This window comes from Epithele typhae (assembly GCF_022376455.1).
Source record: "Epithele typhae strain CBS 203.58 chromosome Unknown BXZ73scaffold_189, whole genome shotgun sequence".
NCBI classification, from domain to species: Eukaryota; Fungi; Basidiomycota; class Agaricomycetes; order Polyporales; family Epitheliaceae; genus Epithele; species Epithele typhae.
This window is the reverse complement of record NW_025954380.1, coordinates 1-22,629: the sequence shown is the minus strand read 5'-3', so window position 1 is coordinate 22,629 and position 22,629 is coordinate 1. Positions and strand designations below refer to the sequence as shown.

Below are 22,629 nucleotides of genomic sequence, written 5' to 3'. Positions count from 1 at the left end.
GCTCCCGCGGGTCCAGGTCTTCCAGGTGATCCGATCCGCACGACTCCGGGTCAAGCCTGTCTGAGCGCCAGTGATCCGCGGATACGACTCAGGATCACCCACGGGTAGATCCGCAAACAGCCTTAAGACATGCTATGTTAGCCGGCCGCCATGGTACCGATCGGCAATGGTGAGCCTTCGTGGGACACATATTGTGAAGGACAGGGTTGCTTACTTGCCGTGTTCTAGCACCAGGAGTGCTACGATGACCTCGACCCACGAGATGATCCTGAGCCGGACCGCGCGACTCTGCTACTCAAGCGCAAGAAGGGTCTGGTAAAACTCACTGCTGTACCTCCGAAGGCACAGACACTAAAGACTCGCCTGCGCATGTGGATGATCACCGAGGAGGCACTTGAAGCGAACCCGCACTGGTTGACTGGGGGCCGGGTCGCACCGAATGGGAAGTTGTGGGGCGATGAAGAAGATCCTGTTGATGACAGCATGACGAAAGGAGGAGCGAAGAGGAAGGGAGAGTCGTCCAAGGATGGTGGCGGTAGGAAAAAGAGGCGTCCTGCTGAGGACATGAGTAAGGTACGGGTGGCTGAGGCGAGTCGTGCGGAAGCAGCACGAGGGGCAGATGATAACGAACTCTTCGGGAACATGACGCAGGTGTGGGAGACTTGATGCGCATTCACGTGGATTATCAATCTTGTACTAGTTCTTGTTCTAGGCTCTCGAACCAAGTATCATTGGGCTCGAGTCCTGTCTGTGCGCGCGCGTGAAGCCAGTGAATGTGGAGTGTAGTGCAGTGGTGGGTAAACTCACGCGATCAAACGAGTGAACAACCCAGAGGTTTCGCCGCAATCCCGGCCCAGTCTGGGCCCTGATAGGTATGATCGCAACTGCAGCGGCAAGCCAGGTCGTTGGAACGATCTCGACCAGGTGATACTGTTCGGCGTATGCAACGGAAACACCGAGATGATCTGAGCTGTCGGAGGGTGAGCAGGCAACTGGAAGCGTATAGTGTGCAAATAAAGACGCACTACATCGACCACGGAAATGTTGGAATGTCTTCTCCAGTGACCATGCGCTCGACAGCTGAGCACAACACAGGGGCTTGTCCGGTAAGCACAATCTCGAAATGGTACCTGATACGACAAGGAATGCGCTTGATCCCATCAAAGTCGACACAAGTGTGCTGATCTGAGTCGGTGCGAGTGTCTGCGGTTGATCCGTACCGTATTGCATCCTTCGAGATGAAAGGAAGGAGTCGAGTGCCCTTGTGTGCAAGGAACATTGTGTTGTGAGGCCGCAAATCATGCTCGTCACCAATGGTCAGGTGGGGAAAAACACGTCTGAGATGATAGAGAAGGGGCAGGTAGAGGCGACCATCTTCAAGCTGCCGAAGATTGATGAAGGTCTTGGTACTTCGGTGCGGCGTGTTGATGGTTGATGTGCCGTGTGCAAATGCCTCAATCTGCATCCCAAGCGTCCCACGAACCACGCCTTGCTCTCGGCACATACTTTTCAGTTCTGCACGTTCGTACTCGGTCGCATCAGGTGGCAATGTGGAGACCTCGAACATAAGTGAGCCCTCACGTCTAGAACCTAGAGAAACACTCACGAGCTCATACAAGCGTAGCTTGTACTGCCAGTTCCGCATCAATGTGAGCTCCATCTCGCCCCAAGGGCGACCATTCAGGTTGACGTTGGCGAGGATCCCGTTGAAGCGCTCATGTGCGAAGAGCCACCAAGCATACACGGGCCCGAAGCGTTCATAAAACACTGGATAGTGCAACGCATAGTGGCAGTTGGGCACCATGTGTACGCCCAGCCGGACGAGATCACGGCAGAGATCTTGGATGAACCTGTGACCGCGCTTCACGTCGTCGAGGGTGATCTGTCTCGAGGCGAGAATGCGTTCAGCAATGGATGCGTAGAGAAATAATCTGTAGATACGGGGGATATCTCAGGTGAATGTGGGTCGCTTTGAGGCATTGTGTGGAATTGGTGAAGGCTCGGAGTGCCCAAGCTTGTCATTTTCGTCGCACCAGACACACCAAAGCACAGTGGTTTGGATGTTCACCCAGCGACGCCACTGATCAGCCTTTGGAAGCCCACGATTTTCCCCAAGCTCAAGGTAATATCAGCTCGCAATATCACTGAGCAGAACGTATGAGCTCACATTGTTGGGAAGGCGACCAACGCATGAGGGCCACTGAATTGAGTTGACGACGGCCTGGAGACTCCGCCAACGCTTGGCATCGAGAAGATACCCGTCAATCAGTAGGGAAGTGAACATGTACTTCGCAATTCCTGCCGTATAGCTCAAGTCAGATTAGAGATCTCCGCACGCGTGCAGCCGCGCTGGTGTGTACGCCCAGCGCGTCTGGCTCGCATCCAGGATCTGGCCGAGTCACCATGCCCAATGTAATCTCGCCTTACTGGGCCAGATGCACGCACCAACACGTCCAGCCGACTGCGCAGGCTGGGACGTGCAGCTGGCAGCATCTGGCGCACCAAGCTACTAGGTGCGCTCGGCACATGTAGCGCATTGCGCGTTGCGCCCGGCGCAGAGGATGACGTAGAAGGCTCACCGTAGAAGTTATGCATGAAATCAACGGCTGAGGATGACACGGGAGACCATCCTACCAGCTCGTCCATCACCGAAAAACGTTTCCCGGACTGGTCCAAGATCTGTTTCCGCGCTTTCTTTGTCGTGGCATCCTTCGAGAGAAACGAGTACCTGAGCATCTCAAGTTCGTCTCGTAGCCGCAGTTCTAAAGGTGATGTCAGCACTGAGGAACAGAGCTAGCACATCAGGAAAAACCCAAATCCCTATTGAGAGGTAAAATATTGGTAAGCCGATATACGCGAAAATACTGCCGCTGTTCCAACTCACCGCAGTTTACAGACACTATCTCCTTCCTTCTGGCCGCTTATTGGGTGGATGAGGTATAATTTGATATGTTTGATTGGGTGTGATGGATATCTGTACATGTAGGTAGCCGATAATGATATTTTCGACTCGATCCCGACGAGTAGTATGAGGCCGTATGCGTATGACTTCCCCCGCTATTCACACAACATGCATAGATGGATCATAGAGCACACTGGCATTGCTTCACGGTCTAAGTGCTGCGATAATGTACATATCCTCACACCCTATGATACTGGTTTGTCAACGAGAACTTACCTGGACTTTGTGAATCCAATCTCGACATCCCCCTCCACGTAAATTCTGCTTGCCTTGTGCGACGAACACCATTTCGGACTGGGCGCAGGGCTAGGCGCGGTGGGTACTAACGAGGCGGCGAACTTGCAGCCCGACAAGTAGATGTACTGGTGCGAGTTCACGCGTAGCTCGGCGAGTCGGGCGCAGTGATCGTGGCGTTGCTTGCGGAGTGTGTGTGCGACGTGTGTGTGTGGTCCTAGTCGGAAATGACGTGGACACGGGATACGATGAAGCGCAGAGAAGAACGAAGAGGGTGACGAACCAGGGCAAGTGCACTGCCAGAAGATGAGCGGGCCCGTGACGAACACTTTGAGGTACCACTGTGGCTGCGAGAGCGCCGCACGGTTGTACTATGCATCGCGGTCAGGGGACAGCCTATCGGGTTGTCGTGCGAGGACGCGCGCGGCCCGTACATTGCACCGTCGGGATGACCGCACTCGGGCGAGCCAAGGGTAGGCATTGACCATTGCGCTGCTGCAGCTTAGATGACGATCAGATCGAGGCGGAAGCAGCCATCGCGCTCACCGCAGAAGCCGCGCGAGAGCTTCGCGGTCTCTTCATGGCCGTAGTACGGGTCCCGGACTCCCAGGTGCGGGAAGGTGGGAGATTAAGGATGCGGAGAAAGCACAAGGAAGAGGCACGAGAACTCACGACCACAGTCCACTTAGTGCAAGCCCAGGCCAGAGGGCCGGACAGCCACAGTTTCGGCAGCTTCTTGAACGACGAGTGGTGGTGGCGAGCAGTGGAGGGACCAGAGATGGCAGCCATGAGGAGGCGGAGGGGCTAGGAGAGTGGTGGTGGTCGCAGTTGAAGAGCGGAATGGCGCGCAGACGCTTGCGGCAACGGCAAACGCGCCTACGCGCACTCCTCTTTCTCAAGCGTGCGGGCAAGTTGAAACAGAGTTCATTCATTCGAGACGTTGGAACATAACGACGAAAGCTCAGTACACATAGTAAGGTATCAAGAGTGCATCAGTAAACGACTTTGTACGTATGCTTGTCCAAAAACGTGTTCAAGTAGAAGGTAGAGCATAATTCGAGTACATTGTCGCTAGTCCATTCTCGATTGACCGTGTGGCCGAAATCTGGGAACAGCTGACAGCTACGTTCGATTTGCTCAACAGGTATCACTGATGCAATACGAGCGCCGTGGGGATCGCGAGAGCGGACAACTTTGAACAGGCCGTGGTCGGGATCGGGGGCACTCGAACAGGAGAACCACTCTACATACGCCAGATGGAGAGGAATGGTCGAGGGCAGTATGCCGGGAAAGAGATGCGGCAGGGAGTGTGGTGGAAGTGAGAAGACAACGCGAACCTGAGCAACCCTTAAATCTGGGAGGAGTAGAGGTGGATCAGTCAGCGATGGAGAGTCTGAGCGGCATGGTACAAACTCACCGCTCATGCCACGAGCACGATATCCTGGCTCCAGGGACGAGCGGACGAGAACAGTATCAAATCGAGACCGGAGTATACGGCCCTTCTTGTTCTCGCGCACAGGGCAAATATGAACGGCGTCCTGGCTAAGGGCATTAGGGTCGCCAACGTCGTGCGGATCTGGCAGTGCAAACTTAATCTTGTGGAAAACAGGCACTTTGGCGAAGTTGAGGTAGATCCGACTGGCTCCTAGATCGGCCATACGTGCGCTCTGAAGGTGAGGATGTGTGACGGAGACGATGTATCGACTGAGGGTGTCGCGGAAGTACTTGGCACCGTACTGCGTGACGATATCACCAAGGCGAACAACGGCGGATGGGTGTCGCGTCATTTGAATGCGTGCTGGAGGCGAGTCAGCTGAGTCGCGCGGGCGACCAGGCAGGCGTTTGGTCTGAGATTGTGACACAGACCGTCCACCAGCAATGTGACCGTCTTGAAGTGAACTTCTGGCGGCTGGTGCAACGGAGACCCCTGCAAAAGTGGTCCCATGAGAACACTGAAGGGCCAAGTGAACCGACGAGCGTACCAGTAGTATCGGTGACGCCGCCAGCTTGTAAACGCCAGTTTACATAGTTGCTATGGCGAAGCATCTTCTCCTTCCGCTCGACCCATCGCGTCATCTGCGGAAGCTCGTCCTTATGGTTCGACGCGCGCCATCCATCTTTGGTCAAGACGATATGAAGGCGCTCAGTGAACTGCGTGTCGTAATTGTCGGTCGTCCCGAAGAGTTCTATCGAGACCGAGTAGTGATCTGCGGAGTGGAGTTTCGGCAGGTGGAAATGAACTTGAATACCCAGATCAACAAAGGCCTGCTTATTGTCATGGAATCGCTTGATCGCGCCGTCGAGGAGACGGAGAGTGGTGGATGTGTGCGTGGGGTACTGAGCGAGATAGAGGAAGTCGAGGAGGGCTCGAGTTGCGCGGAGAAGCTGAATAGGTGAACGGCCACCAGGGAGACGTAAATGAATAACAAGTCCAAGGAGAATACGACATAGATGGGCGTGTTCTTGACCAGTGACGCGGGATAGACACGATATCCCCTTGCCGAAGTGGCGCGCGTTGTGGTTGGGTGGGAGGCGCTGACAGCGTGCATCGAGCTCTTCAGTGCTGAAGGCGTCCTTGAGCCACGCAATGAGATGCTTCAGTACCCCTTGATGGAGTTGGTGGAGCACGTCGGGGGTGATGGACATGTAGATGTTCGCGTGCGGAAGCGACTCCCAGAACGGGTGATAGAGAGGCTTGATACCCGCGTCGGAGCAAGCCTTACTGTACCCGCGTGGATCCTGCTCGATCGTCGCCAGAGCGTCAAGGACGTGAGGGAGGTTTCGGAGTGGTGGACTAGGTATGTGTTCGTCTCCGAGGGTACTGGCGGGAATGGGACACTTCGGACATTCTCCTGTCTTGCAGCCCGTGACTAGGACTTGTTCGGGGTAGTCGCCGACGTAGCACGCGAGCAACGGATGCCCACGTCGAGTGACACCGTCACCACTCATGATCGGAATACCATCTGCGCCCGCGGCGCGGAGTGGGGCGAGTGCATGCGATAAGCACGCGTGAAAGAGGTTGGCGAGGACGCGTCGACGTGATGCCTTGTTCGAGACATGCTGCATGCGAGTGGCTGGGAGGTAGGCGAGAAGAATCTGGCCTTGTCGAGACGGCTTGCAACGGATATGCTTCGGCAGGTTGCCGATCGTGAGGTAGACCGGGTAGGCGACCTTGCTTCCGAACTGTGTCAGCTGCGTCTTGTCGGAGCTGATGATCACAGGGATCACGGTCGCTCCAGGAGCCTGTTTCTCAAGACGTTTCTGTGCGGCGGCACCGGTTAGTGTGAATCACAGAGAAATGCGCAAAAAACACGTACCTGCTGAGCCCACCACCACTTCCCTGTGTTCATGTCGAAGTAAACGCGGTCCGTGTGTGCCTCATCAGAGTAGTGACGTTCTGGAGTGAGGAGAAGGAGTGGGGCGAACTCCGGATCACCGAAAAGTGCCTTGATACACTCGAGAACATCGCGAAAGAACATCTCAAATGTCTCGCCGGCGATCGAGACCTCGTGACGCTGAAACGGAGGTGGCCCTGGTGGCATCTTGGAGTCGATGATTCGGTTGAGCTCGCCAGAGTTCTTAAACGAGAGGGACAGTTTCTCCGCGACCTAATTAGTGCCCATTAGCGTCGGATAGAGCACAGGTGAATTTCAAACATACGTCCTCAATCGCGAGCAGGTCCGAGAACGCGGTCGAGCCTGTACCTCGTGTCTTGGCCCAGAGCGCAATTTCCCAGTCAAGTCGCGACGCGAACGGCGCATAGGGATTGATGCTGGGAGAGCCGTCGGAAATCCGGTGTTGGTATGAGCGGTAACCGCTGTCCCATCTATTCGCGCGCACTCCGGCGATTGGAGCACCAGCCGACGGTACTGGATACGGGACAACATAGGTGCGGCGCTGGGATACGCTCTTCTCAGCCTGTTCGCGGGCTGATCTTGAGAAATCGACAGGACCAGACAGAGATTGACCGGGCGGCGTGGTCGTGTCTGAGGAGCGGAGATGAAGATGGCACAAGAAAACGATTGGAGAGACGCAGCACGTACCATTGACATGGTCTTCAACTTGCGTCAGGGTGTGATCGCCAAAGAAGTCGCCTTGAAACGGAATGGGTGCGCTGTCCAGGTCCATGTCGAAGTCTGGCACAGTCTGCGGCGCGTGATGGTCATGCACATCCGATGGAGCGGATGGAGCCCGACCACTCTGGGCGAGCACATCTCTGCATTGAGGGTTCTGGGTGTGGGCGAGGTGCTTCGAGAGACCGGATGGCGTGAAGCGGCCGTTGCAACCGGGACACACTAATGACCCCTTGTTTGATGGCATTTCGGGGACGACAGTGGGAAGTGAAGAGGTGGGTCGGCGCTGAAGGCGGTAAGGTCGAGGGTGAGGAGAGGATGTCGTGGTACGAGACAGAGTACCAACACATACCTTGAAACTCCGTCGCTTGTGTGGTCAGTTACGCGGGCGGCAGGGCCAAGACCTGGTTGCTGCAAGGTTGCAACTACAGTCAAAAGCGCGAGACCAGAGTTTTGCGTGGGCTGCCGGGGTCCTAGGCTTCGAACGGGGGCCTTCTTCCGTCTTGACGACGCTGTTGAGTTCCGCGCTCAGCCCACAACCAGTATATACACTGCGCACAATGACCTCCGACGACTCACCTCATCCCGCCATTCTCTGCTTTAGTGTCTGCGACACTTTTCTCATCTTCTAGACTCTCTTCTATCATTTATCTTTTCCCAACACACACTCATTCCGCCGCTCCCGGTATCTTGCTGTCAACCATGCCTGCTCGTCGCTCTCAGACCCACAAACAACCACACAACAACGCTCACCGTCAGACTTCCCCCGCTGCCTCTGGGCAGGTTGACACCGTTCCCTCACAGGTTGAGGCTACCGCGGAAGGTGAGCCTTGTTATTATGGTATCGGTCATGATAAGGCACTCACCGTGAGGTAACAGTGTCTTCTCAGGGTCGCCCTCAGCGTGCTGCCAAAGTTCAGGCGATGATCCGAAAAGGTGAGTTTCTGACTTATAATTCACAAAGGTCAGCACCAACGCGAGGTCACAAGTCTGGACAAAGACCGCACCTAAGAATCCATGCAAGTCGTCGAAGACTACCACGACGAGCGCTCCTTCTGAAACTGCTCCATCGACACCGTCCAGCAAGATACCCGCGGCTCGGAAGGGTCCACGGCCTCGACCACGACGCACCGCAGTGGAGGGTGCTGAAAGTGGCGCATTGAAGGATATATCAGTCTCGGGTGCCAAAAGTGAGCTCTCTTACTTACCAGTGTTGATCCAGCTCCCAATCAGTTCTGGCAGAGCGCGGTCGAAGCTCACGCGGACTCGATGAGTCATCCGACGGCTCCGAGGTTCCTCAGCCTCTTGCCAAGCGTCACGCGGCAGATCCTGGTGACAATGGTCAGTTCTGCATTCTGCTTTATAACTACAACACAGTCCAAACTGACGTCTTCACCGTCCGCTTTGCCCAGATGCTGATCAAGACGGGTCTGAAGACGATGTGGTTTCTTTGTCAGAAAGCGAAGGAGATGTCATCGGAGAGGACGAGTGGAGAGCCGAGGTACGTACACTATTTTATCTGCTAAGCTTTGCTGACGGCTGTCTTCTTCATCGACAGCATCCTGTGTCTGCAAACACGAAATCCGCGATGACCCATCAGTTCCAGGAATCACAAAGGCGGTCGCAGAAATCTGCCACTCACCACGATGTCTTCTCCGCTAACGACATCGAGGAGTCCGACGCGACGGGCGGTTCCGAGTTTGAGCCCGATGCTGACAACACTGACACCACAGACGAGGAAGCCGAGTACGACAACGAGGTGGAGGATGAGGATGGAGATGAGGACGAGGCTGCCGAGAGCGGTGGTGAAGAGGTAGCTGAATACTGGGACCTGGCCGACGAGTTCGATGCTGAGAAGTATGTGGCGCAGCGCGAGGGACGCAAGAGGTTTCAGGCAGCGGCCAAGGTGAGCTGGGTTCCAATCGTCGTCAAAACTCTGGAGTCTGCGCTGACGACGCTGAGCAGCCGCTTTCACTCGCGCAGCGCGCTTGCCTCATGGCAGAGGTACGTTCAACCTCCGACCACCGAAGCCGTTATTTTACTAACTCCGCTTGAAAGCACCCCGTTTGGCATGGTATGCTTCGTTCATCCTCTCCGCGGCTTCGCCCGTTCATTCTCACTATCCCTCTGCAGACGATGTCCTTTCTACCGACCTCAACATGGCCATCACGGCTGCCACCAACTCTGACGATGACGAAGATCCCGCGCCCCTTCCCACTCGCACTGCTCGTCCCCACGATGCGTCGGGTACTCATGCCGGACTCCCCAACAACCTCCCCAACAACCTTCCTCCGTCTGCGTACTCCATAACTCCCTCTGCCACCGCGGGTGGTGTGCTCTCCCTCAATGCTCAGCACACGCACTGCCGTCAAGTTGTTCGCCGTGCATTCTTGGTGATCGAGGCGAGCCTCATGTCCAAGCACGCCTTTCCCGACGCTATCGGACGGTCCCAGTTCGTGTCGACAGCCATCCTCGAGTGCGCAGATGAGCTGGAGATGGTCGGTATGGGTCAGTGGCTCAGGGCAAACGAAGCAGCACTGCGTTCGTTGTCGTCACTGGTGCGTGTCCTTTTTCACTCAGATTTTCTCCTCTTTACACGCCCATTGCACCAGCCGAACCAACGGGTCAGTGCGATTCGAGGCCGCGCAAAGTACGCCACAGATGGATACGCTCCTCCATACTACAAGATCGTTGCCGGCAGCTGCCAAGACCTTGTGGCATGGTATTTCGCCCATCTCACGTATATTTACCCTGTCGATGTTCGTTCTTTCGTCTCTATCAGTGTTTTATGCTACTTACTGCCCGCCTCTCTCTAGCCCATGCAGCAGACTGTGCCGTGGAACCGCCCTTATCAGCACCCTTGCATTGCCGCCGTTCTCCGCGCAGTCTTCTTCTCCGGCGCATCTTCGTACGCTGTTCGCCATCCTACCATTTTTGTATCAACTCGTCCGGATCGGTTGGAGGAACGAGAGATTCCCATCCCCATGCTTGCTCTTGTGTGCACTGCTGTAGGTTCACATTGTCCCCCGAAAGTCTGAGCACTGATCATAGTGTGATCTTCCAGATACATGCGTCGCTGTCTGAATGGCGTCAGGGAACTCACAAGACTTCGCCGTTCACTGCGGACGCCTACCTCGACGTTTATAATGAGCATGTGTTGCTCTTGAACGGCATCAAGGACAACAATGTGCGCGCTTTCCACACCACTATGCACCGGCTTTTCGTCTCTGCAAGGTGCGTTGTTCTGTCTATCTTGATATGTCGATCTCACCTATCATATCAGCGGCATCAACCCAGTCACCGTCGTCACCGCCGCCACCGCCGATGCTATCTCTCACGTCGACTTTGCTGGCATGGAGGTCGACTAGTCGTTTTCGCTGTCCTCATTGTCTGCATCGGACGATCTACATTTACAACATTCTCCTGGCGCTGGCAGCTCGGGCCCACCCTCGTTAGTACACATCGTCACCGTCTTCATATTCATCCTCCCTGTGCACACATTCTCGACTGCACTCTAGTACTCGCGCACCTATAGCACCCGTCGACACCATGTCGCCGTGCTCGCCGTGCACTTCTCCCACCCTACATCATGTGCTCGAGCACCGTGTCCCTCAGCGACTTCTGTGCGCTTTTGCGTAGGTCTGGCAGGCTCCGGTACTGTTTACATTGCGTCGTCATTCGTCGTTGATACGTATATCTATGTCGCTATTGCTGGATAATGGTCTAGTTTGCATCTCAGATGTCGAATCAATGCTTGTGATTGTGCTATATTTTATGTGTGATGAGTGCTACTTCTCGATATTCTGTGCTTGAAGCAGTGATCTACGGACATGAGTGAGACTAAATACACCTGGTGAGGGCTTGCTCTCGCAACTAATGTTTCCTTCTCCATGTAATCGTCTCTCATTAGCAGATGGGTAAGCGAATAATAATACTTCTGAATAACGCAATAATCCGGCTCATTAGCCCTTATAAGCCTCAGTAATGTCTCATTATAGATTTGGGTTTTTCCTGATGCACCTGTGGTGAACTGCTCGCAAGTGAGCGGCTTCCGATGTGGCACAGTGCTCACTCACCAGACCATGTACAGCTGTCGATGAAGCACGCTCGCGAGAGCGCTTGAACGTCCTACGCTGCGCTCTCGCGAGCATGCTCCACACTCGTGCGCAGCTTCCGTCTCATGCGGTGCGCTCGCGCGGGGCTTCCAACGCGATACGCCCACGCGGGGATTCCAACACGACGCCACACTCCCCAGACCGGTGCGGCAGTGGACGAGGCACGGTCGCGCGTGGCTTCAGACGCGATACGATCCCGTGTGGCTTCCGACGTGGCATGCTCGCAAGACATGAGAGATAGAAAGGGAACATACTTGAATACACATATGCTTTGGCTGTCTGCAGCTGATCTTGTGTAACCTCGCAAAAGGAGCACAGAAGTGTGTGTGAGTGACCGGCGGACCCCTTGACCTTCGCTGCTGCAGGTGCGTCGCTCGAGTGGCACTCGACAGCCGCATGCACCTCCACTGGATCGCTATATCCATACGCGTCTAGGTGGATACCTGCGTGCGCGTAAAACTGGACAGTACAAGTCCAGAAACCGGGCGTACCAGTGTACAAGATTTTGAGTTCGCGCGTCGCGAGCGCCAGAATATGATTTATCTCTTCCAGACTTGGCTCCTTCGGTCCAGGAATGACCACTAGAAGGTGTACATTGCGCTGTAGGTACCGAACTGAGCGACGCAAATTGTTAAAAGTTACGTATAATGCGCCCACGGAATGGGGACAATCTTTCGTGACACCAAACCTGAATGTAGCATTGGTAAGCGTAGCCTGTAGGCGGAGCGTATCCTGATGCATACCAATCAAGATTGATGGTCAGACTGAGACCAAACGGGATCGACCGGAGTGTTCGCGGAGGTCCAGCAAACGCTTTGACGCCGTCTTCAATCCGGCCATCAGGCATGCGAAGGCGAACGTGATCCAGCTTTGTTGCTCGATAGGCTTGTCCGTCTTGGAAGTCCTTCAGCACACCGCCGTTGTCTGGTGCATCACCGGATGAGAGATCGAGGTTGCGGACAAACTCTTCTCAAAGGAGGAGACGCGGGAGGGCTTTGAGCAGTGGCGCATACAGCAGGATTTTGGCTGGATCGTGCTTTGGTTTTGGATCTTCACCGTCAGATACCGCTGCTGAGCGCTTTTCGGATGACTTGTAGGCGACACCTTTGCACCTAGGGACTGTGCATTCCGGCCCAGAAAGTGAGTCGAGGTCGTCCTGAGAGTACACCTTGTAGCAGAGAGTGCACATCAGTAATTCCGCACGCGTCAGACAGGTCAGAAATAGTCTGCCTCAGACCTATCTGACCCATTCTGACCCATTTCTGACCCATCTGTTGTCTGACGTCTGACCAGGGTCGAAATTCAATCTGACCCTCAAATCAGACACAAATCTGACCCACAGCAAAAATCTGACCTGATCTGACCTAATCTGACACACTATACACAACATGAAATTTAAGCACAGGGGCATTTTATTAACGGAAACTACTACTACTACTCTAATCACACACCCAACATAAGAACAAGTATCATACAGAAGTGGATGCCGGCGACGCAGTAGAAGAGGGTGGCGAGAGTGACGTAACTGACGCGGGACGACACGATGACGATGCAGGTTAAGTATGAGCGACGTGTCCGTCGTGCCCTACTCAGTGCCGCCGCTCACCGTGGGGCTGCTCCTGCTCTCAGTCACGCGCCTGCGGCGGTACACCGAGAGCTCACTTCCGCCGCGCTTGCACCACCGCGAAGGCTTCCTGAGCGACGTCGCGGACCTCGAAAGCCCGGCGCGCGAACAAGTTGCAGGAGCGTGGTGTGAGCGACGCGGGCTAGGGCAACATGGGCGAGGGCGACGAGGGCGACGTGGGCGACGCAGAGGGGGACGTGCGCAACGTAGGCGCAAGGCGGGCGATGGAAATGACACTGAGGAGGCACGCGAAGTGCGTGGGGCCGAGGGCGAGACAAATAAGGATGGCGCGGGATAGAGCAAGATGGGAAAGGACGGTACGGGCAAGGACGAAGTGAGTGACGCGGACGGCAGTGACGTAGGCGACGGGGACGAAGCACCTGCCAAAGAACACCTGCATAACGTTTCGGAAGGGTTGGACGAGCGTGGGGTGTGGTGGGAAACGAGCTTACCGAGGCCGTGTTCGGGTGCCGCGATCCCATCGCGGCACACTGGCTAAGCTCGTGGATGCCAAACTTGCCCGCATGTTGCAAGCCATGGTTCGACGTGCCAGATGGTCGCTGATGCCCTGCGCGTGCATCTTCTGCATGGCGCGCTTGTACCCGTGACATTCCGTCTCAAAGTCGGCACAGATGTGGATGAAGAGGTAGGCGGTATCAAAGGATGTTAGCGAGAGCCTCACACATTTCTCAGCTGCTACACTCACAAGAACGCAGCGATGTTCGCAAGCGCACACTAGTGCGGATCGCAGCATGACCTTCCGAGACACCCTCGAGACCTGGCGTGTCTGCGTATGCTTCCGAGGAAGGGCCTTCCCGACGCCTGAGCTTGGTAAAGCGGCGCTCGGCGAAGTGCGTGGGAGGAACGTGACAGACTCACTGGGATGGGATATAGCAGGGGTGGGCGAGATGAGCGATGCAGGCGAATAACGAGGGCAAGGCCGGCGGAGCGGGCATGATCAGAAGGGGCGGGCATGGGTGAGGATGAGGTGCGGGCACGGGTGAGCGAGCGTGGGCTCTTGAGTGCCTCCTCGTACGCGCTGTGGGAGCTGTCCTTCGGCATGGGATAAGGACCTGGGCAGCGCGTGAGATGTGGGGGCTGCTGGAGGGCTGGTGCGGCAAAGTGGAGGAGGAGGCGGTGGACCACAGACTCACCCATGTCGTCCTCGCTATCAAAGCCCTCCATGATGTTGTCCAAATCCATCGACTCCCTAGGGCGCTGAATTTTCTTCGTCAGCTTGGGTATGCAGGTGAGGCTGACCATCGCGACAGGAGTAGCGAGGATGGAAGGCGGGGAGGGAGGACGAGGGGGATGAGATCTTGAGAGCGCATGTGCTGGCAGCCGCCAGGTGGCGTGGGAATCTCAGATATCAGCCTCGTGGACTCTGCCAGCGCATCCTCCACCAGGTTCCGCCTTTCACCGTTCTCCGCCTCGCCCTCGCCTGCATCACCCGCGTTGCCCATCTACACCTCGCCGGTCTCACCCACATCGCCGCCCTCTCGTCCTGGCCCGTGTCACCCTTGCCAGCCTCGCTCTTGCTGCTCTAGCCCGCATCACCCGCGTCCCCCGCATCGCCCTCGCCCACGTCACCCACTTCGTTCGCCTTGCTCAACTCGCCCGCTTCACGCGTGGCCCACATTGCCCGCATTGCCCGCGTCGCTGGACTCTTCGTCGGTGTCTCGCCCTTGGCCCGCGTCTCACCCCACGTCTCGCCCGTCTCGCCGTCTCACACCGCCCCTATCACGTCTGCCTGACCTGCCTGGCCCGCGTCGTCACCTCACCTATGTTGACCATGTCGCGCTCCTTGCCCGCGTCATCCGTATCGCGCTCTTATCACCCTCCTTGCCCTCGTCGTACGTCCCCGCTCGCCCCCATCCCCATGTGTGCCCCCGCTCACCCGCGCGCACAGTATCTAGTGGTGATCCAGCCCGCGTACGAACGCGCGGTCGCGGCCTATGCGCCTGCGCCCGTCCCGCCATGGACGTCGTTCCCGACGGTCTCCTTCCGGGTCCTGCTCATGAGTGGCGTCCTCCTCGGCCTCTCAACGCTCGCCCTCCTCATGAGTCCCCCGCGCTCAAGGACAAAGAATCGCTGACCGGGCGTGGCGGACCGCACAGGTCGTGCTCCTGAACTACGTTGTTGGTGCGTCTCCGCTCCCCATGTACTCTCCCGCGCTCGCCTGACCCGCGCGCTACCAGGCCCGACAACACGCAGACGTCTACGTCCACACCGCTCCGACCATCAGTACTTCTTGCAAACGTCTAAAGTGTCTAAAACGTCTAAAATTTAGACAAAATTCAGTTAGACGTTTTAGACGTTTTAGACATGTTAGATGCATAGACAGTACTACAGGCCTGCAAGGTTCTGCAAGGCCTCTCATTACAGGTGAGAGCTTAATACCAATAAGGGGACTATTATATCGATAATTCACAACAATATAGATGTTCGAGGAGGACAAATATATTGGCATCTAGCTACTCAGCACAGGCGCATCTATGGCTATGTTCTCAACACTCGTCCTCCATAAAGAGCCCTCATAGCAAGTGGGCACCGACACAGGCCATACAGACGAGACGGGAGATGCAAGCAATGTGCTGATGTGGAGGCAAGATGGGCAAGACAGATGGTGCAGACGCAACACGAGGGTGAAGCGGGCAATGCGGGGGAGGGCGGTGTGGACGATACGGACATTGACGCGGGGGATATGCAGTGGCGATGTGGGCAACATGGGTGAGAGATGCGGGTGACGCTAGGGCGACATGGACATTGACGTTGCGTCTGCCTCACCCGGATACGGGTATGTGCGACGCAGGCGAGGTGGTGATGCGGATGAGTCAGCGGGGGACATGACATGGACACGGGTGAGGTGGATGACGTGGGTGAGGATGATGTGGGTGCGTATGACATGGACGTTGGTGCGGGGACGATGCGGACAAGGGCCGGCGACGTGGGCGACATGGGTGGACGGTGCGGGTGAGGTCAGCGACGCGGGGACCCAGGCGAGGTTGGCAGTGCGGAGGTTGGCGCGGGGACAACGCCGACGCGGGCGGGCGACGTGGGCGCGAGAACAACGTGGGTGCAGGCAGGCGATGCGGGCGACTTGAGTGGGCGGATGATGCGGGCGCGGACAAAGTGGGTTCGGGCATCGTGGGGGTGGGCGCAGGTACGACACGGACACGGGCGGATGATGTTGGTGGGCGATGCGGGCAACGAGGTCGTAAGGGCTCGCTGAGGCGATTACACGACCATGGGCAGAACCTCATGTCAGCGAATCCGACATTCTGAGGCTGACTGCCGAAGCTTACCTGGGACACCGCGGGCGCGCACTCTGGTCGTCCATGCGGTATGCAAACACCACGGAATGACTGAGATCGGACCGAGTGAGCGAAGGAAAGACATGGGCTGGGAGACAGGTTGGCAACCTGGGCGGGGAAAGTGGGCGATGTGAATGCAGGCGCGAGACAAGAGAGGCGGATGACACGTACGAGATGGGCGGCACGGACAGGCGCGACGCGAGACCGAGAGGAGAGACTCAGGCGGGTGAAGCGGAGCCGCGCGAAGGAGCCAGGGCTGCTGTGGGCAACGATCCAGCCCCAGCTACGACTACGCATGAGGGGAAGAGGTAGGCGGGCGATGTGCGACATAGCGGCAACGGCTGCGCTGGTGGGATGAGCATCCCGTGCACGCCCGTTGGGGCATACTCGTCGTGGGGACAAGGTCGTGGGGTGGCCGGAGTCTGGGAGGCTGTGGGCGAGGCGGGGAACGCAGGAGGGCACAACGGCAGACTCACCAAGACCAGGGGCTATAACAGCCCATCGAGGAAGCCACGGGCGAGTGGCACGTTCGAGTGCTCCTCGGAGATGTTGCACCAGCTAGGAGGGAGGACGGGGAGGACGGGGAGGACGGGAAGGACGAGGGAGCCAGGACGGGGTGCCAGCGGACACTGGACGAAGGGAAAGACGTGCTGGCAGATGCTGGCACCCAGCTCCAGACGCGTGGGAATCGACACGCTTTGCGTGGACTCCAGCGCTTGGCACTGCCAGCACTCTGCTCGTCCTCGTCGTCCTCGTCGTCCTCTGGCCCCTTGCCCGTCTCGCTCTTGCACACCTCGCTGGTGTCGCCCTCACCCGTTCTGCTCTCGCCATCCCTGCCACCTTGCCCGTGCCAATCCGCGTCATCCGCATAGCCACATTGCTCACTTCACCTGTCTCGCCCTCGCCCTTATCTCTCCTGCCTCGTCTGTCTCGCCCGCCTGCCCTGTCTCAACCCCCTCATCCGTCTCACCTGTGTCGCGTGTCACCCTAGATCCCACCCAGCTTCCACCGTCTTGCACACGCTTGTCTCACCTGTCTCGCCCACTTTGCCCACCTCTCTCTCTCGCCCGTCTCGCCCTCGCCCATGTCAATAACGTCGTTCCTGCGTCATCCACGCCGCCACGTTGCCTTCACCCGCCTCACCGTTGTGTTGCACACCGCCCATCCCACTCACCGTCTCTCCTGCAGCCAAAAACAATCGCCGCTTTGCCCATTTTGTGCACGTCTTGCGAACGTGGGCGTGGCCCTGACCTGCCCCTCTATAACAGTAAGTGCCCCATCCATCTGTTCTGGCACGCAACTCTGATGCATCCTCCCGCACACGCGCACTACCGACGTTGTAACTCCCCATATCGCCACCTTGCCCACGCCGTCGCTGCCTCTCGCCTGTGTTACCTACCCCCCTCGGCTGACAATTTGTGAGCACTACGGCTCCGTCTCCGCTATCGCACGCCCCGCACTGACGCTGACGCTACCCCGCGCTCTCGCAGGCAACTGCGACACCCACGCGCAGAAGCGCTGGATGTGCTGCACTCAGACGAAGGACATCGTCAGGTCTGAGAACGGTGTGATGAAGCCCAATCACGACATGGAGCAAGGCACTGCCCAAACACGCGCGTGCGTCGGTTCAAGCACCAGTGCCCCCATCGCCCCCACGCTCGTCCAGGTGAGCAGCCCCCGTGCACGCGTCAATTTCATTTCGCTGTGCAGTCGCTCACGTGCTTGTTTAACCTCAAGGTCAAACCGTCGCCCATTCACCCACATCCACGCCCGAGCCCATGTCTCCCACCTCGCGGCACCATCACCTCGCCTGCGGCACCTGTCTTGGCACCGTCTTGCCCCGGCGTCACCCACCTTACCCACGTCCGCGTCGCCCACATCGCCTGCCCATGTCGCCTACATCGCCGCCCCGTGTCCGCGTCGTCCCCGCGCCAACGTCCACATCGCCCGCGCCCGCGTTGTCCGCACCCGCGTCACCCGCACCTACGTCTTCCATCCCACCCACCTATGTCGCCCACTTCGCCTGCGACGTGCGTCCAGCGTCGTCACCTAGCCAGTGTCGCCGGTGTCACTACCTCATCCACGTCCGCTTAGTTTACGTCCGCGTTGCCCATCCATATCGCCCACATCACCCGCCTGTGCCCGGGTCATCCCTACACCATTGTCCACGTAGTCTGTCCCACCCACCTGTGGTGCTCACCTTGCCCTCGGGCCTCAATCACCGTCTCCACGTTGCCACCATCTCGCCCCTGTGTCACTCACATTACTGGAGTTGCTACCCTGCTTGTATATCTTGTTCAGTGTCCTGCTCTGTGTCATACCATTGTTAGTAATCAATATATCTTGTTTTGAGCCTTCCTCTTTGGTGTGAGCACTGAGTGTACAGATCTCGAAAATCACCTATGTCTAGCATGTGTGCAGATGACGTCTAAAAATGTCCAAACATCTAAAATGCTCTAAAAATGACATCTAAGTGATCTAAGTGTCTAAGATGTCTAAAACGTCTAACACTCTAAAGTTAGACACTTTAGACACTTTAGACGTTTGCAAGAAGTACTGATGACCGCCCTCGGCGCGCTCACCGTCATCCGCCCCATATCCGGCGCGGTGTTCCCCGTGCGTCCCCTCACTGTGTACACGAACGCGGGCTCACGAGCGCTCGCCGGATCCGTGCGCAGCTCCTCGACGCAGCTCTTCAGGACGCTCAACCCGCGCTGGGTGTCGACACTCCTCAGCTGCGTCGCGGTCCCGATGATCCCCATCCCGTTCGCGCTCAAGAAGTGGGGGCCAGCGCTCGCACTACCTCCAGCAGGACGCGGTGTAGATCCGAACGACGAACCGGTCTGTGACCGCAGCAACCCTCGAAGCACGAGGGGCGTGGGATCGAAGAATGAACGGACGAATGAACTTGTTATGACCAGCGGACCTCCTCCACAACACCTACCGCATCGCCCCCACGTCGCCCGCCTCACCACCCCATGTCGCCCACATCCCGTGCCCACCCCCTGTCGCCTGCAGCACCCACCTCATCCATGTTGCCCACCTGCTTCCCCTGTGTTGTTCTCGCCTTACCCATGTCTCTCCCATCACCACCTTGCCTGCTTCACCCGTGCCAGAGACGTTATTGTTTGTAGCCTGTAGCCTGTACTTCGTAGCATGACAAACATATATATTTGTTGCTTCTCCTTCATGCTTGTGTGATTTGATGAGTGCGTTATAGGAGCACGTTATGTCAGATGAGGGTCAGACTGTCAGATTGGTGAGGGTCAGACATCAGACTGTCAGAATGGTGTCAGATGAGGGTCAGATGTCAGACAGCCCAAAAATCTGACAGTCTGACCAATCTGACACGTGCAGAATTACTGATGCATACAGCCACCCGGTCGAAGTAGTTGTCGATGTTCAGTCCCAGTCTCCGATGTGCTGTTGCAAGAGTTGTTGCTGGCTTCCGAGGCGCAATCGGGAGAGGCTGCATGATCTTGATAACGTTGAGGTGGTCTTTGAGTCGTTTGTCACAATCTGCGACAGTTGTGTGCTTGAAGGCGTTGTCGATGACGGTGAGGAGGTAGATGAGGCGGAACTGCGGCGCCTCGATTGTCGCAGGTGCGAGCAGCCGTTCCGATGGGTCTTGAGTGAGATCACGGAGAGCTGGACGTGGTGGGAGACCGTTGTCCTCATCCGGAGGCTCCGACTCTCTGTGACCACCGGAACGCGTAGGAGAGGACGGCGCAATGTTGTCCAGATGATCTGCAGGGTAAAGCGGAGGGGAGTATGCTGGATCAGGAGAGGGCGACCTTGAGAGTAGTTGCCCAGTGGCCCCAGGTGAGATCGGAGACTCAGCACCAAAGGCAGGATCTGCGGAAAGGTCATCCAGACCTGAAGCGGGGGGGCGGGATTGGGAAGGAAGGAGATTGTCGACAGAAGCACTGAGACAAGAACCAGAGGTAGTGCTGTCGTCGCGGCCCAGTGGTGCAGAGGAGTGGTTTTGCTGCCGGCACGTACGTTTGCCGTCGCGTCGTGCGTGCATTGCTGCTACGTGCTCAGTTACGATTCCGTAGCCTAGAGGTTCCGTCCTGCAGTGTGTGCAGAAGCAGTGGATGTATCTAGGTGTAGAATTGCGCGGCATGTTGATAGGTAGCCAGTAGGGAGGTAATGCCGATGTGGGAGGGAATGAAGTGCGCATACAATGACCCCGACTCATGCGCTCGCGCGCGCGATGCCGGTGAGTCGCGCCGGCCGCGCGCGAGCAAAGTCCAGCTGGATAAGCCCTGGATTGGGACCTTTCAAAGACTTGTCAGCCATAATGGCTCGATTATCCTCTCACGGGGCCACAACCCTTTTAGGGGTACTCAGGAATGTGCAAGGAATCCGTCAGGAATCCGCTCATTTCACACATATGTTACACTACAGGGAATCTGCTAGGACATCTGCAAGGAACTTGCCGGGAACTTGCTCATTCCGCGCACATTCCCCACCTTGGGAAATCCGCGGTTTCATGCGGTGGTGCACGTTGGCTGGGGCTGGTGCTACTCCAGGTGCTGCTCTGCCTCGGGCGACCGCTCCCGTCCGTGCTGGCGCGAGTGTGGGTTCGGTGGCGCGACGACGTGTAGTAACCAGTGGACGGGGCCGGTGGTGCTGAGAACGACCCCGATTGATTCCCGTATCCAAACCAGACCGGCGATCCCACAGGCGTAGGCAGCGAGTGCGCACGGTCCTGCGCGTGGTCGTGCGCGTGAGTCGCGGACCACGGCGAGTGCGAGTGGCCCCGCGAACGAGTGATGTTGTTCCGAGTGGGTCATCGGGGGCTCCATCGCCAGGTGCCTGCTGCTCAGCACGCCGAGGCCCTTGCGGCGTGGATGGCGTTGTACGAGGTCCGCGCGTCGCTCGAGAACACGTGCCGGCTCGGCCTGCGCACGCGCACGCGCCGGCTCGTCCTGCGTGTGCCGGGCCCGCACGACACGGAGGAGGTCGACGTGTCCCGCAGCGGCTGCGGCACCCCCTCGCGGACACGCAACCGGCGGTGCTAGAACTAGTGGTGGGAAAGGAGCAGTGCGCGATGGGGGCGGAGCTCCAGGGGGGGTTTCTGGAGGAGGAGGGGTGCTGGGAGAGCGTTAGGGAGCTCTCGCTCGAGCGGGAATTTGACGGGACGCACGAGCGGGCAGTGTGCGACGTCGTGGTGCGTGGTCTTGGATCCTGCTGTATTCGAGTGCGCGTTTGGCAGGACACCCTGGCGGGCCTGCTGAGTGCTCGTCGTTGTCCCGCTGTCAACGCTCAGGTTCAAGGTTTGCGGTGGTGCGCTTCGGCCATCAAGTCGGAGGGGTTCCCGCGTCGGATTGGTGTCTGTCACGACGAGCCGGAGGCCCGGAGCAGGTCTACGCAAAAGTGAGCGTTGTGGTACCCTTGCCAGAAGACCGTCAGAGGCCTGTTGGCACTGTGCGTATGCGTCGTCGTGAGCGCAGGGAGCACCGGTCGTAGGCACGAGTGAGACTGGAAGTGTGCTGGCACCGTCTGCGCTGAAGCTGGGCGCGCGTACCGTGCAGAAGCGAGCGAACTGGGGCTTGGAGACCCCATTCCCCCTCTGTAGCCGTCGGTAACGGCGGTACGACACCGTCATGTTGCCGTCGGTAACGGCCATACGAGCTCGTACGAGTTCCGGTCGTGTAGCCCGTCGGTAACGGTCGTACGAGCTCCCGTTATGTACCCCGTCCGAGACGGTCGTACGAGCTCCCTCAGGCGGCACCCACCATATTTCTGGTAATGAATGTAGCACGTAGCCACGTACGTTCTGAGCCCAGAATGCCCGCTTTTACGGCCGCGCGTGCGGTGGTTACCGCGCGGGGATGCACACACTGCCGGAGCTCGTACGAGCGCGTACCCCGTCTGAGACGGTCGTACGAGCTCCCTCAGGCGGCACCCACCATATTTCCGGTAATGAATGTAGCACGTAGCCACGTACGTTCTGAGCCCAGAATGCCCGCTTTTACGGCCGCGCGTGCGGTGGTTACCGCGCACCGAGGAAAACAGTGCCAGAACCTGTATGAGCTCCCTCTGGCGGCATACACCGGAATTGCGGTAATGGATGCAGTAATAGCCGCTTATGTGCCGAGGACAGAACATGTCGTTTTATTGCCGTGCGTGCGGTGGTTTACTGTGTGGTGAGAAAAACACTCCCGGAGCTCGTTGTATTCGCAAAGCAAGTCAATTACATAAAAACCCAAAGCGTAATCGATATAACGCACAGAAGCATATTCAAAGCTTTTCTATACTCTACCAACCAAGCAAAGACATAGTGTATTTCAACACCATA

At 57.4% G+C, this 22,629-nt stretch overlaps 6 protein-coding genes across 6 annotated transcripts; 2 read left to right on the top strand and 4 right to left on the bottom strand.

Moving 5' to 3' along the window:
* Positions 1–801: 801 nt before the first annotated feature.
* BXZ73DRAFT_7686 (uncharacterized protein) lies at positions 802–972 on the bottom strand (the record flags this gene model as incomplete). The annotated part of the gene is made up of 1 exon (XM_048022522.1): positions 802–972. A coding segment is annotated over one exon (171 nt), but the record flags the coding sequence as incomplete, so codon positions are not given.
* A 3,216-nt stretch (positions 973–4,188) lies between these two features.
* BXZ73DRAFT_58103 (uncharacterized protein) lies at positions 4,189–7,324 on the bottom strand (the record flags this gene model as incomplete). The annotated part of the gene is made up of 5 exons (XM_048021633.1): positions 4,189–4,550; positions 4,614–5,009; positions 5,167–6,457; positions 6,514–6,804; positions 6,857–7,324. 5 exons carry the CDS (start codon positions 7,322–7,324, stop codon positions 4,189–4,191), a joined length of 2,808 nt encoding a protein of 935 aa, XP_047870960.1.
* Positions 7,325–7,971: 647 nt separating this feature from the next.
* On the top strand, positions 7,972–10,637 carry BXZ73DRAFT_83416 (uncharacterized protein; the record flags this gene model as incomplete). Its single annotated transcript, XM_048023913.1, has 13 exons — positions 7,972–8,092; positions 8,149–8,205; positions 8,259–8,459; positions 8,503–8,610; positions 8,727–8,770; positions 8,828–9,175; positions 9,253–9,273; positions 9,328–9,343; positions 9,403–9,827; positions 9,882–10,028; positions 10,086–10,177; positions 10,282–10,503; positions 10,553–10,637. The coding sequence occupies 13 exons, from the start codon at positions 7,972–7,974 to the stop codon at positions 10,635–10,637; spliced, it is 1,887 nt and encodes a 628-aa protein (XP_047870959.1).
* A 2,513-nt stretch (positions 10,638–13,150) lies between these two features.
* Positions 13,151–14,271, bottom strand: BXZ73DRAFT_108800 (uncharacterized protein; the record flags this gene model as incomplete). Its single annotated transcript, XM_048017217.1, has 3 exons — positions 13,151–13,402; positions 13,461–13,568; positions 13,888–14,271. The coding sequence occupies 3 exons, from the start codon at positions 14,269–14,271 to the stop codon at positions 13,151–13,153; spliced, it is 744 nt and encodes a 247-aa protein (XP_047870958.1).
* Positions 14,272–18,884: 4,613 nt separating this feature from the next.
* On the top strand, positions 18,885–19,118 carry BXZ73DRAFT_8691 (uncharacterized protein; the record flags this gene model as incomplete). Its single annotated transcript, XM_048024344.1, has 2 exons — positions 18,885–18,953; positions 19,014–19,118. Coding segments are annotated over 2 exons (174 nt in total), but the record flags the coding sequence as incomplete, so codon positions are not given.
* A 431-nt stretch (positions 19,119–19,549) lies between these two features.
* Positions 19,550–20,349, bottom strand: BXZ73DRAFT_108799 (uncharacterized protein; the record flags this gene model as incomplete). Its single annotated transcript, XM_048017216.1, has 3 exons — positions 19,550–19,570; positions 19,696–20,177; positions 20,325–20,349. 3 exons carry the CDS (start codon positions 20,347–20,349, stop codon positions 19,550–19,552), a joined length of 528 nt encoding a protein of 175 aa, XP_047870956.1.
* Positions 20,350–22,629: the final 2,280 nt, after the last annotated feature.